Source organism: Ursus arctos, unplaced genomic scaffold (assembly GCF_023065955.2).
Source record: "Ursus arctos isolate Adak ecotype North America unplaced genomic scaffold, UrsArc2.0 scaffold_6, whole genome shotgun sequence".
Taxonomy (NCBI): Eukaryota; Metazoa; Chordata; class Mammalia; order Carnivora; family Ursidae; genus Ursus; species Ursus arctos.
The window spans coordinates 56,122,238-56,137,682 of record NW_026623078.1 but is presented as its reverse complement, the minus strand read 5'-3'; the positions used below and the strand labels follow the sequence as shown (position 1 = coordinate 56,137,682).

At 40.3% G+C, this 15,445-nt stretch overlaps 1 protein-coding gene across 7 annotated transcripts in view; it reads right to left on the bottom strand.

Moving 5' to 3' along the window:
- ZFPM2 (zinc finger protein, FOG family member 2) overlaps positions 1-15,445 on the bottom strand; it is a 443,324-nt gene that overhangs the window by 6,083 nt on the left and 421,796 nt on the right. For 6 of the 7 annotated variants that reach the window (XM_026495581.4, XM_026495582.4, XM_044382651.3 and 3 more), the window contains 2 exons: positions 5,181-5,387; positions 1,663-1,887 (listed from right to left, as the gene is read on the bottom strand). In XM_026495581.4, the coding sequence (XP_026351366.1) occupies positions 1,663-1,887; positions 5,181-5,387 (432 nt within the window). Of the gene's footprint in view, positions 1-1,662; positions 1,888-5,180; positions 5,388-7,604; positions 7,781-15,445 lie in introns of those variants that run through there. The other variant, XM_048212611.2, reaches the window with a different exon arrangement.

The following is a 15,445-nucleotide window of genomic DNA, read 5'->3' as shown; positions in this document are numbered from 1 at the left end:
GGTCTAAGCAATCTCTAATTTACAGCTAGTTGGTCAAAGCATAGGTAATGACCTGGGTTTTCTACTGGCATTTGAAGTTGGGGCAGGGGGCTGACCCCTTACTCTGGAAAATCTGATGCTGTCTCTGGGTGATAGTGTCAGAATTGAGTTAAGCTGTAGGACACCCATTTTGGTATCTGGAGGATACCCATTGGTGGCTATGGGGGGGAAACACCTCCCCCTTATGTACGGGAATTGAGATCTGGACACTTTTACTCACTAAGGTCAACTCTAGTTTCCATTTACTGGCATATGGCTAAATCAGGCATGGCTTATGCTCTCTGCACTTTAGACTAAAATGAGAACTGCCTTTTATATTTGTAAGCTGAAAATACCGTAGAAAAAACTTCAGTCCTATAGCAATAAAAGGGGACTTCTTTTTCATGTCTCCTTTTCTCCTTAACTGATCCAATACTCATTTTTCTATTTAGCCAAAAGATCCCTCTATCTTTCTTTTTGTTTCGTGAACGTTTGGCTACTCACCATCTGAGACAAGCGACCTGTTTCTGCTTCCTCTGCTTTATCACCTACATAAAGATAGCGCATTTGTAGGGAAAGGGAAGAGAATGACTAGAAGGGAAATTGCCTATTTTTATAGGTTCAAAGACAAAACTTGCACCGTACTAGGGCACTGGAGGGTGGAGCTAGTTTTGTTTTGTTTTGTTTTGTTTTGTTTTAAACTCAGCACCTATTTCAGTTGTTTAATTATTCAACTCAAGCAAAAACAGTGAAGGAAGTCACCCAGCAGTACCTTCTAAGTTTTGTATTACGGCTGCTGAAAAACTGTGATGCCCAAACCTTGGTTTGTCCTAGTCACAAACGTTCCTAGAAGCATCTAGAGTTAATATGATTCTGTACATTTGATTAACTTGAGTTTTTTTAAAAATACAGGAATGAAGTAGAATACTGTGTGATAATACTAACAATACTTGGGCACATAATTCCAAAGTAAAATGGGAACAGTTGCCACCTTGCTGTTAAAGAGTGAACTTAAAACAACAACAACAAAAAAAACCGATTTGTTTTTTAGCCTAATTTTTCTTAAGGAATTTAAAAACACCGTAGTACTAAAAGTGGTTTTATGTCATAGAAATCAACTTAGCTGTTCTGCAAGCTCTGGAAGTCAAGAGCATTTTATAGATTCGTATTTAAAAGTTAATTTCTCTCAAGTGTGATTTTAATTGGATCTATCAAAATAACAGTGCTATTTCAATTCAGCAAATACTTATTTTTATGTACCTACTATTTATTCCCTACCATGTGGGAAATAATATGGTCCGTTTCCAAAGATCACTTGACACTTCAATCAATGAATATTAATGACAACATACAAAGGGTATTGAGAGTTTATTTCTGAAATGGTGCTGTTAAAAAAAAAATAGAATGATTTGGCCTGTAATCTGAGTACTGTAATTGTTAGGAAAGAATTCAGACCCGAGTCCTTTGAGTAGGATATACTGATTATAAGTGACATAAAATCCAGCAAGTTTGGTTTTGATCTTATGGTTAGCTACAGTTCGATAGATGCGGAATCATGTATGTTGGCATATGTGAATGTACGTACGTATGTATGTAAACAGTAGAGTCTGCCAGAGCCCGAGAAGAAAGAAGGGAAGCGCTCACCGCTGTGCGAGTTCAGGTGCATTTCTAGTGCTCGGGCATTGGAAAAGCTCTTGGCGCACTGCGGGAAGGGGCACAGGCTGGAAATCGGAGGAGCACTGTCTTCGCTCTCTCCCGACACCGGAGCGGCTTCTCTTTGCCTCCCACTGCAGTAGTACATCAAGTGGGCTTGCAGGTTCCGCTCACTTCGGTACCAGATGCCACAAGACTTGCAAGGAAATATATCCTCTGCGGGCGAAAACACAGGGACACATTAGCTGCTGCCCATTTGGAACCAGCCCTGGGTGAAGTGGCATTTAGTTCCATGTTTCTTGAAGACTGCTCTCAGGTTCTGAATCAGGCAATCAGACAGTGATGAGTGCAGTCTTGGGTGTTGTTCCACAGCCCAGGACTAAGCTTTTAAAGAAATGTTACACCCAGTGCAATTTACCTTCCCACAGACTTTCTTCGGAAAGTGGTACTGTAGGAGGCTCCAACAGGAAAAGCACAGGAGATTTATTTTAAGTTGTTTATAATGTATTTAGGGTTTAGAAAAATACACATTTATAAATAGCAATGTGAACTGGCTTATCTGATGGACTAAAAGGTAAGGATCTGATAGCTGAACTTAAGTTAGCCCTGATACCAACTCCTGACGTCATTTGTTCATTTAATAAATTAATTATAGAATGCCTACTGTGTGCTGGACTCTATGCCGAGTTGGGTGTAAAACAAAATAAAAGATCAAAAAGTTGTCATCAAGGATCTTACAGTCTCCTGGGGCTGATGAATAAGGGGTCAGATAATTACATTTGGCGGCAATGACCATTCTGACGGAGGCATCTGAGGAGTGCCTGGGGTGTGGGACGAGACACTAGGTGGCTGAGAGGACTGGAAGAAGGACAAGGTCAGAGAAGGATTCAGAGGGAAGAGTGGTGCCCTAGCTGAGTGGTAAAGGATGACATTTTGCAAGGGAGGTATGAAGAGGGTTGGGTCTTAGGGGCACAGCCAAGGGCGAGGCATGGGAGCCTGAGAGAGGGACTGGGTGAGGGCTGGGAGGCTATTCCAGGCAAGGGGCATGATGGGGACTGGAAGAGATAAGGTTGGAGGAGGGAAGAGCAGTGATCAAAGACTCTGTAGGCTCTCTTAAGAAGTTTAGATTTTTATCTCAATGATTATGGAGAATCATTGAATCATTTTAAGCAAGAGATGGACAAAATCAGATATTATAGAATCATAACAGTGAAGTAGAGTTTTGAAGGTCATGAATTCGGAAGGAAGACACAACTGGGAGGATGCAGTTGCAATAATCTAAGTGAAATATGATAGAGTTTGAGTTAAGTCATACTAGGATATTTTTGTGTGTATTTTGTATGTATTTACTCAGGAAAAATTACTCCATGTGTGTGTTTTCCCCTTTATCCATTTATAGGCAAGGAAACTGAGATGGAGTAACTTGCCCATGATCACATAAGTGGGTGAACTGGGACTGGAACCCAGTGGAAACACTCTTCTGTATCAATGGCAAGGGGGCCACAGAGGAGGAAAACTTATACTGAGGAAATAGAAGTGACTAGGAGTGATGGCCACTACTTTGCAATTAGATGCTAGAGTGGAAGGTAAGGTCTCTTCAATGCCCAGGCTCTTGTTAGCATTTCTGTGTAAAAGTTTCATTCATGTCTGTAGGGAGCAGATGACAGACAGGTGATGAGGTCAGGCAAGGACAGGTATAGGGTGACCAAACCTGACCCAGTGTTGTGCAAACCTGGCACTCTGTAGTGAAAGGGAGCACCATTCAGAGGGATGTCAGATAACACTGGCAATTGGGGCTAATCTGGGCAAACTGAGGCATACGGCCACTCTGTTAGATATGTGGTACAAGATATTTCTGTAAGAAATACAGGGGAATATGGGGAAGGTGACAACAGAGGTCCCAAACTCAGAAGAAACAGCTATATGTGAGATTTGTGAATTGTTAACACAGAGTTGGTGATGGAACCTGGGATAGTGAAGGAGATGGCTCAGGGAGAGCGTGTTGAAGGGGACAAGGAGAAAACTGAAGACCAAATTCTAGTGAATGAGAAGGAAGGACAGCAAGTACAATATAGAATTACAAAATAAAATTTGGTTATAAAATTATATACTACTGCTCTTTATTATTGAGCTCTTCCCACCCATTCAGAGGGCCATATTGCTTTGTGTAGTGTCCATTTAAGCAGGATGAGTTTTAACTGATAGCTCATTTCAGAATGAGACTGAAGTCTGTATGCATCTATGCTGATTTATTTGGGGTCAATAGTTATCCTGCTACAGAAAGCAAACAGAGTATTATCTCAAATATAATTAAAAGTACCATTCACACATTGGAGCTTCACAATAATTTAAGGTATTCCTAGTGTCTCTGGTAATAAAACCCTTTTGCTTCAAATTCAAGTTGGGCCTATGTTATTTCAACTTCTTCACTACTGGAATCAAAGCAAAGATCCAGTAAAAGAAAATAACTACATTTACACGGAGGATTTTATACTAAAATATTACCTCAGGTTAGGTGTATTGGATCCAGTGTTTGGATGTAGAGTAATTCCAGATACACCTGAGAATTTCTTTAAAGGCTATTGTGACAGCAAGAATGTAATTATTGTTGAGTATTTGTTTATTTTTAAAATATCAAGACATCATTATGATATCTATAATTCTGGATCATTCAATCTTAGGAATTTTCAGGGATGTTTTTGATTAAATGTAATACCTCATTTACTTACTGGCCTTGGAATCTATTCTTCTCTTACGATGTGACTGCTATTCATGTTTTCTTACAGAGCTAGATGAGAGCAGAGCTGAGTCTAGAACTCAGACCTGGGGACTCCTGGATAACTGATTTTCTGTCATATAATGTGTCATTCTGTGTGTTCAAGGAATACAAACTAAGTTCACTAGTTGTTTTAACAAAATATAATTATAAAGGCATACTTGCCAGAGCATATTTTTAAATTCTCCATACACGTCTGGAATTCTCCAGCTCATATGTATTTTTCTTTATTTTCCTATGTTTCTTTTGTTTTTGTTGTTGTATTAGCTGATGTATTGATTTACCCAGGCTATACTTTCTCTTTATTAGTATATCTAATCACAATTTGATTTCTTATTTTTTCTTTAAAAAAGTTTTTTTAACTCTATAGCCCTTAAGGAATACCACAGTTATTCTACTGAAGAAGCATCAGTGAAAGCTATTCGACCTCTCATAGCTAAGTATCTGTGAATGTTGTTCAACTAGTTTAGAAAGTCAGTTTTTTTTCTGTTCATGACATTCAAGAATCCAACCTAAAAAGAATGAATTTAAGTGTCCTTTTCATACTGCCATGAGAAGTGATCACAGACACACACACACACACACACACACAAAGTTAGAAGATAAAATGAAATCACAACACTGGAGAAAAAAAGTCTGTCCCCGGTTGCCTGTCAGTAGACATTTTTTCCTCCCACAAACACCCAGCGGCACTACAAAGCTCTTGTACTGGGCTACTGCACTCAGCACTTACTATTGACAATAGCTGTAGGCAAAATAGAAGCCATGGCAGCTTGCTGAGGAAGCAGCTGAATGGAGTCCAGCAGGCGCGCAGGGTACATCCCTTCTGCAAGAGTCATCTGACTGGCAGCTTGTAGCCTTGAGTCAAAATCCACCACAAAGGCAATTAGCTCTTCACCCTCAGAGATGGCCTTCGTCGTGGTGCACCAGAGCTGACCCCCTATTAAGAAGAGAAAAGAAAGAGAAAGATCGAATTGGCTAGAACACTCCAGCCCGCTGTACACTGGAGCATCTTCTCAGGCTTTTCACGTCACTTTCTGCTGGGCTGGAGTGTCTGATTGAGACCACTGTTGTACTCCTCTTCCCTCCTAGGTGGAAAATCAGATTCCTTGCAGTGGCCGACAGTAGGAAAGGACTAAGAACCAAGGATAGATATCATCTGTGGCGAGTTTTGGGAACCGTTTGCCTCCTGGGGTTTGCCTTAGTCATTGACCATGCTATGACATGGTCTCTGCTCACCAAGAGGCATGGTGGGATCCAACCGCAGAAATTTATTGCCCATGAGCCTCTGCAGTTACTCTTTTGGTACCTTATGGACATAAGAAGTTATTTCTTACTCTCTCCCACCCGCCCCCACACAATCTTTCTTCCCAAAATACCCACATACCGAAAACAAAACAAAGTACACGAAAGCTCCTAAAATCTAGGAAGTTAAAATGACATTCCAGCTAGTTTTACTCTCCTTATGTCTGCTGCCATTTTTTTTTTTTTTGGCTTAATGATCTTTACTTATATAATATTCCTCATAATGCGGCTTCTTTATCTCCACTTACCCTGATGGAACTTCCTGAAAAGAAGATATGCCACAGATCCTTTTCAAAAGGCTTATTTAAATAAAGATTTGTTTAAATGAAAAGAGCCCCTTCTTCAAATACTAAGATATACTCTGGCTTTGCACTTCAAATGATCACGTGTGGTGCATTAAAAAAAATTAACTATGCAAGTACATCTTCTAATGTATTGGAACGCGATAGCGTATGCTCATTTATTTAACATGTTTAGACAGGCAAAGCACTTATATTTTGTTATCTACACTCTCAGGCCTAGATACGTATCCTATACAGTTATGCCTGAAATAATGTGGCATACTTGATATGTTATAAAGCTTTTTTTCTCATTGTGTATATATTGCGAAGCTATATATTGTACTCATTAAGCAAGCCAAAATTGTACCCATTCTGATAAGTAATATTGCTCTGTTTATCTTTCGGCATAACTGTCTCTTCAACTGCACTTCATTTCCTCCATCCTTAAATAGATCATAGTTTTTAAACAACTTGTGGTAAAAATCTGCTGGAAAAGATAACAACAGCACACGAGATGGCAGAGTCGCACAGAAGAACCGGGACACTCCAGAGAAGCCTCGGACAGTTAATTACACCAGCTGATTACGTTTTAAAGGTAAGCAGACAGAACACCAGCCCCGACAGTACAAGTTTGTGAAAAATACAGCTAAGATTACGTACCTCGAATTGGTGCGAAAGTTGCAAGTAAAACCCCGATGTACCAAAAGTGAAACCAAAATCTACCAAAAGGCTAGAAAACAACTTTTTTTCCTCACTTTGACTCTAACGGATTTGAAAGCACCCAAGTTTCCCAAAGTTGAAAAACAGATTCACTTTGGCGCTCACTTATTTACAAATAGAGCAGCTAAAGTGCGTCTCTGCGGGGGCGCTGAGCGCGGCAAAGCGCTGGGTGGCCCCGTGTCTGCGGAGCCCATTCCTCCCCCAGGAAGGCTTCTGCCGCTCTGCCTTCTCTGATGTGCATACAGATCCCAAGTACTTATAGCTGCAGACAAGGTAATCATTTGCACCTTATCTTTCCTCTGGGGTACAGTTTATTAAGTGAGTCTTTGTAATGGAGGGGGAGGGGGGCAGAGCCAGGCTCCTCAGTTGCGGTTTACTTCATGGCCTGCTCTCCGGGAGACACTGGATTTCAGCGATGAACTGAATGACTTCCGTTATTGGTAACATGTCACCCCTTTGGAGGAATTTACACTTTTGGTAAATCCAGCTGTGGGCATCTTTCACAAAAGGAAAGGTGTGGATTCAGGTTCCCAGGAGAAACTGAGATTTTGGAGAAGCTAATCTCTATCCCAGCAGTGAACGATGTCGCAGGATGACTCAGAATCCTTGGGCTCAAACGCTGAACCAGAAAGACCCAATAAGTAAATAAAATAAACCTCAGGAATATTAGGTGTAATGAAAAGTAAGCAAAAATGACTTTTCTACATGATTAAACAGCCTGGCGATTGTAATATATGTTTTCCGACATACTGAATAATGTTTCATGTTTTATTATCTTTATCATTTTATCTCATTTTATGGTTTAGTCAGAGCATATCCTTTAGAAAGGCTGAATTAGACTAAAAATGTACCGTGTAGACTTGATGAGGAAGTCAGCTGTCTTAGGATTTTAATCTCTCCAATCATTCATTCATCAGCTCTTCATTGACCCTCTGCTGTGTGCTGGGCTGGGCTCGCGGCTTCACCAGCAGCTAGAATGCACACATAAAGGCGATGGACGCCGGTACCACATGGTGGGTGGCATCGCCTAATGCCAAAGAAATGTGAGAGGAGTGAATAACTGACAGGTCTCAGGGGAGTCCGGCAGCCATCCAAGGTGACTTTTTTACCGACTCACGAAATATAAAGGTAAAATAGCAGAAGTACGTGTGGGGGAGCTGGCAGGTCGATCACTGCTGCAGAGAAGGGGGCATGCATGCAAGGCAGGATTATGGAAGAGCCTGACTGGTCCTGGTAATGGTTCAGAGGCCACCTTGCTGGAGCTTGGGGTCTGAAGGAGAAAGGGCTGGTCACAGGCAGGGGTGTGCTTGCACCAGCCTGACCTGGATCCTAGGGCACAAAGTCCAATGGTCAGGCATTTTCTGTGCTACTGGATATCACACTAGTAACTTGGAATTGGCCACGGTGAAAGCTGAAGCACTTGCCACTGGAATTAGCAGACATTACATATCAGGGCTTCCTCCCCCAGAAAAGTTTAGTGCAGGGCAGGACAGCTTCGAAAGTAACAGAAAAACAGTTCTGTCTGGCTCATCATGGTGGGGAGCGCACAGGAAGTGTTACCCCAAGGGCCCTTTGGAGGCTCTTGTACTAGTTCAATTGTGAGAGATGCAAACTGTGAGGGAGTAAAGGGCCAAGTTCAAGAGAGAGAGAGAACGGGGCTGATCTCCTGAGATGAGGAAGAGGAGGGAGGCTTCTGAAAATAACTCAATGGTTCCGGCCTGGGAAACCAGACGGCGGGGATGCCGTCAACGAGGCAGTAGCGCTGATGTATTAACAGTGGTATTACAGACAATAACGAGACTGTTGTATTAATTAGGAGCACTTTCTTTGGGCCCAATAGGCTAAAGCGTTTATGTATTTCATCTGTTTTAATCCCATCAATTATTCTTGGAGGTAGGTGATATTTTCCTCATTTTAGAGTTGAGAAAATTAAAGCTTGGAGAGGTTAACTAACTTCCCCAAAGCTACACACACGGCCAGTGACAGAATCAGATTTAGAGCTCCGTCTGTCCGACTCCAAAGCCCAGGTGTGCACGTGCATGTCTGTTGTATGTGCGTGTCTGTGCATGCACAAAAATACTGGATTTTGCTTTGAAAACGTAAAATCTAAAATCGCTGAGGGGCTTCTGAATGAATGTATCTAGGAGGCAGTTGGAATTTGGAGGAGACATAAGGCTGGAGGAAAAAAAAAGATTTTGGAAGTCATCAGCACATTCTAAATGACTGTGGATGCTCTTTGCATTGATGTGGTAATGCAGGAAGAGCGAAAAGAAAAAAAAAACAGACTGAAATTTGGGAAAGCTCAATAATTAAGATGTGGGTGGAGGAGAAGTGATAATTTAAAGATAGAGCTAGACGCCTGGGTGGCTCAGCTGGTTAGGCATCTGCCTTTGGCTCAGGTCATGACCCTGGGGTTCTAGGATAGAGTCCCCCATCAGGCTTCTTGCTCAGCGGGAGCCTGCTTCTCCCTCTGCCTGCTGCTCTCCCTGCTTGTCCTCTCTCTCTTTCTCTGACAAATAAATAAATAAAATCTTAAAAGAAAAAAAGATAGAGCACGTATTTGGAAGTTATAGGGGAACCAAGAGAATGGCACCAGAAAAACCAAGGGTTGGCTCTTTGAAACCATTTGGCTGAGTTTTTTAGATGGTGAATTTAGAGTATTCAACTTTAGGGATTCATTTATAGGGAGAGATATATGTCTGGTATTGTAACATGGTTTCAATGACAGATTCCAATAAAACATCCCAAGTGTGACTATTAGTTGGGGATATGATTCCATCTGCAGGACTTACGGACGATGGAACCGACAGCCAGGGAAAAATTTTGGCTCTGCCACTTACTGTGTGATATGAACTTGTCACCTAAGCATTCTGCAGATCAGTTTCCTCATCCTTGGAAATGGAAATGCCGATAATAGTACTAAATTCACAGTGTTATTATGAGGATAAAATAAGCTAATAGATATGAAAGCTTAAGAATGGCACCTGACATATAATAAGTGCTATGTAATTGGTCATGAGTATCGTTTTGGTTTGGTCAGGTTGAGACTATTATTCTCATTTCTCATTGTCCTGCTAAATCCAAGAAATCTCACCAGAAAGAAAAGAAAAGCCTATGGATTCAATGAGCAAATGTATCCTTGCTTCACTGGAGAGAGCTAACTCATTTTGGAAAAGAGGGCTAAGGCTGCATCCATTCGTGGACCACATACTGCCTCTTGACCAGTCAGAAGCAGAAATGGTTTCTAGCCCTGACATGGGACTGAGGGGGCAGGAGAACCAGGTTCCTACCTTCAGGTGTTTGGAGCTAGGGTAGATATAGCCAACTCTAATTGATAATTGCATAGAAGGCCTTAGTATCTGTCTTGATTAAGGAGCAATCTGAGTGCATGCAAATGCTAAATTATGTTGATATTTAGCCATTTTGGTGTCTTCATCCTACTGACCTCATGTTCAATGGAAACGAATCAAAGAATGTTACATTTGGCTTTAAACTGAGAACACCACTATCAAAAAACAAAAACAAAAACAAAACCCAGAAAATGACAAGTTCTGGCAAGGATGTGGAGAAATTGGAACCCTTGTGCACAGCTGGTGAGAATGTAAAATGGTGCAGCCACTGGAAAACAGTATGGCAGTTCATTAAAAATTAAAAATAGAATTAACTTACGATCCAGCAATTCCACTTCTGGGTATATACTCAAAAGAATTGAAAGCAGGGTCTCCAAGAGATATCTGCACACCTATGTTCATAGCAGCATTATTACAAATAGCTAAATCATGGAAGCAACCCAAGTGTCCATTGACAGATAAACGGATAATATACATACAATGGAATATTCAGCTTCAATAAGGAAAGAAATGTTAAAAAAATAAATAAAAAGGAAGGACATTCTGACATATGCTAAAATATGGAAGAAATCTGAGGGCGTTATACTAAGTAAAATAAGCTAGTTACAAAAGACAAACATTGCACAATGCAGATGCCACTTACAGTAAGGTCCTTAGGGTATTCAAAATCACTGAGACAGAAAGTGGGCTAATGGTTGCTGGGGCTGGAGGAGGAGCACATGGGGAGTTACTGTCTAATGGATGTAGAGTTTCAGTTTTGCAAAATGAAAAGGGTTCTGGAGATGGACCATGGGGATGGTTGCAGGACGATATGAATGTCCTTCATGCCATGGAACTGCACACCTAAGAATGGTTATGATAGATTTAGTGTTATATATATTTTACCACAATAAAAAAAATTGGGAAAAAATGAGAGCACCATTTTTTCACTAAAAACCACCATTGTGAATCTCAAATATTTGCGCAAGTCTTTTTTTTTTTTTAGCCACAGCTAAAGATAGGAATCTCACTTTCATAAAGTGCTTCCCATATAAGACGGTTTACAACAACAGAGTAAGGTCTTCTCTCCTACCAGCTTTCCTAACAAAGCTACTTTAAGAAAACATCTTGAAAGTTCAAGTTGCTCCTAAGATGGAGTTGACTGTATTTGGCCACACAAACTGTTTTCATTTGAATGAATTTTGGATACTTGTATAGATTTGAAAATTGTGAGTGACATAGCTCCTGATGGTTTTGTTGACTTGGATTTCCGCTTGCGTTCGGGGCACCAGTGGAGTGTTCCTGTCAACCTTCTCTGGACATGGAATTGAAGACGCCTGAATGGAAGTTTTCTGTGGCTTTCATATGCAGTAGTGTGCTTAACGCTCCCAGATTTAAACCAAGTAAATTTTTAATATATAAATCCAAACTAATGGCATATAGATCTGAAAACAAATGAGTTATGTAAAGGGGTGGGGTACCTATGTGGCAATAATATATGCTTAATTGATAAAACTCTTCCGACTTTCTTTGCTCAGGCATCAGGAGCAAATGATCTTGGTGTAAGGGATTACATGTTAATAATGAGGCCCAGCTGCCACCCCAAGTCCCTGAAAATGTTATTTGTCCCCAGCGCAAAGATGGACAAGAAACAGGACTTGACGGGTCGGTAGGTAAGAAACTAGTTCTGTCTTGACTTGATGATTCCTGACGGAGTGATCTTGGAGAATTTCTTTACCTGCCTCATATAAAATGACAGCCCCAGGCTAGATGTCCTGTAGATGATTATCATCAGGTTGTGAGCAACTTTCTAAGCTTCTATGACCCCTGGGCTAATAATGGTAATAATCACACGGTTATTAAGTGGTTTCTCTGTGCTACTTATGGGCACTGGGCTAAGTGCTTTGCATGCAGTCTCTTAATTTCTCCCAAGAAAGCAGTAAGGTGGCTTTTATTTATTCCCATTTTACTGTGATATCATGAGTCTGGAAGTGTAGGTAAGGTGTTCAAGGTCACACGGATAACGGGGAATTGGAGGAAGGGAGGAAGGTACGGACGTTGGGATTTGGACAAGGCAGTTTGGCTCTGGACGCCGTACTTGGGAAAAACCAGGTGTCCCAAAGGAGTCACAGTGACCTCTGGTGTTCACAAACTACACCGCGCCGTACTTGATCATTCAGTTGTTGAGTAATTTTAGCACAGTTATCTCTCCCAATCAAAAATAAGATGGTTCACTTCATGAAACATCACCAAGAGGATTACACAGTGATGAGATACAGCTGTTAAGTTCATAGCTATGATCTGGAGCATAATGTCCATATTTGTCATGTGGAATAACTTCAGGTTACCTTCTACTAAGACTAACACATAATTCGAATAGCCAGCACTTAGAAAGCACTCAGTACGTGCCAAGTGCTATAATAAACATTTCACACATATTAAACTCATTTGGTAGTACTAAATATGAAGGTAGCCTTTTTCCAACTCCCTATTTCAGTTACAAGTTGAGCTGGACTCTAAAAGGCCTCACAATTGCACATAACCATGGACCACTGCTTGGCAATCTTGACTACACAGTCAGTTCACCTGGGAGCTCTTAATCAACACCAATTTCCTAGTCCTACCCCAAATCAGTCAAATCCAAATCTCCGGGAGTGATGCTTGGGCTTCGTTATTTTTTAGAAGCTCCCCAGAGGGCTTCATGTGCCTCTAGCTCTGAGAATCGCCAGCATCAGGGTGAGCTCTCTGTGTCTGTATATGGCAGAAAGAGTGAGATGCTGTGAACGGAAGTCTCTTGGTAACCAAATACATAGACAGGTCCAAACAATCCAGTAGGGAGATTTTGAACTTAGAAAATGGCAGCTGAAAACAGCTCTGAATTTCCCCTTGTCCTTGAATGTTTGAAGACTGGGGGAGTGTTGAGTGAAAAGGTGAGGAAGATGGATGAAGCAAGGATGTAATGACAGCATCACCTTTCAACTGAATAAACCAGTTAGGAACTTGGTAAATTTGTGAATGACATTTGGTTTTACAATGTTTAATTCTTTATTATTTTGAAGGTTTGTAACTTATTCTTAGAAATGGTCAATCATATTGTATCCCCCCTCCAAACTGTGAAAGATCATATTGTATAAATCAGAGCAAAAAAGAAAGAAAAAATCACATTTCTGCTGTTTGGACGTGAAGTCTTTATCAAATGACATCGGGCACTAAAGCAGCTATCTGATACCTCTCTTGCTTCCACCAAATGGAAAGGTTATTTTGGGATCCTCTCTTTGTCTGCCTCTTATGCTGCAAACATAGTCACTCTTCCCAGTCTCCACACCCACACACCACTCCCTTCACAAAAAAAGGACAGATACATTCAAGGTTCCATAGAAAGTAATAACCACTAAGACCTTGACATTCTTGAAAAACCATGTACTTACTGTTCTAAGTAATGTTTATGATCAAAGTTCTTGTGCAAACAGATAGGGTTCCTAACAGGAAGCCTATAAATTTTTTTCATAATTGCTGTCAAAACTGCAGTGAAGTATACTACAAGTTTCGATAATAAAGGATAAAGTCACAGTTCAAGCTCGATTATATTTTGGAAATCCACGCTCCTCTTACTAGAAGCAGTGCCCTTAAATATCTCTCCATCCTGCCAAATTTTTCACTTGCACTTTTTATTATTTATGAAATCAGTGTCTGCACAATGTCATGCAGACCTCTGCTGATAAACTCTAATTAAGATTAAGACAAGCCTTTTGGAAAGGAGCCCATCATTAGCAAACATGATAAACACAAAAATACTCCCTACTTGTCAACCAGGAGCAATTCAGTAACCTAACAGTATTATCTGTTGCTAGGTTACGGAGCTGACAAAGCTTCAATTATATTGTTCGACCATACCTATAGAGTTCTGTATAAGCAAAATGTATCCAGTATAAAAGCATTTAACTTCGTCCATGCTATCTGCAATTCACGGCTTCTTACAATAGTAAAAATCAGGTTAATAATTACATAGCACGCTGAAAAATCTTTTCCATGTGTTATGTCTATACATGTTTCTTTCTAATTTATCTGTGTGATTGATAGACGCTTGCTTTGTAAAAATAAGGAAATGCAAAAGCAACGCGATGCTGTACACCTCGAACACGACTACATCTGCGCTCATCAAGATACGGACCTAAGCTTAGCACAAAAATATACAGCAAATTGAACCAATTAAATCACATTTAGATTCTGTATTTCTCTGCCTCAATATGCAGAAGGATAAGAAGCCTTAAGCAAATAGATAGAGATACCAGTTTGAAACTTTATTTAAAGCGAAACACACACACACACTCACCTAACAATACAAAAGGAAATCGGTGGTTTACAATAATTTATTCTAATGGCTTTTCTAGGCATATATTAAAAGTTGACGCTAGTAACTTCTACCACAGAGCATTAAGTCACTAAGTCTTACTTCCTTTTATTAGAGACTGAGAACTCTAGGGGAAAAAAAAAAAATCAATGAAACAGCCTCCAAAATACAGACATTTGACAGAAAGAAAACAAAGAAAAAAACCCACAGGTGGAAAAAGAGAATGTCTATGTCAGTTACACCTTTGAGATTTTAACATGGAAGGTTTTTTTGTGATTTTCATGGAAATTTGGAGAAAAAGTAATCACATATAAATGAACCAGCATTTTTAGATAGCTCTGGCAACAAAATATTATATCACATACTAAACTGCTACAGCATTTTGATTTCTTCAGATGTATAGTAATATTTCTGCATTAATCTGAAAGTCTACCTCCTTCACGCACGTGATGTCAGATGTGGGTAAGAAGATGGTCAATTGCCGATCAGAGTTTAGTTAATAAAGATTACCCACTGGTCTACAGAGTAAACCGTGATACCTCTTAGGCACACTCAGGTAGATTAAGTCCTTTCTCTGGGGGAAATAAATGGACTGTTGAACACACACACAGAGGGACATTATGTTTCTGGAAGTGGAGGAAACAGGGATACTCACTTGTTTGGTCATTAACTTCTTTGAACTAAATAATTTGAAAATCCAACATGATGCCTGCTTGTGAAATTTCATTTTTTCCTAACTGGGAAGCTATTGGTCAGAATAACTCCCTAAAAGCTAAATAATTGCCCCATTTCAACACCGTGTCTGTTAATGCCTAGATCTCAAGCTTTAGACATGACCATGGTACGTATATCTATACGTAGCCACATTGTTTAATACAAATTTTATAATGAATTCAAATCCAATACTGTTGAAATTCTTGACAGCGGAGTAGTGCAAGGAATAGAACTTATAAATTATGTGTGCCCCTTCTTTGAAAAGCGCTGTGGAGGTTTCTTTGTGCTTTGGCAAATA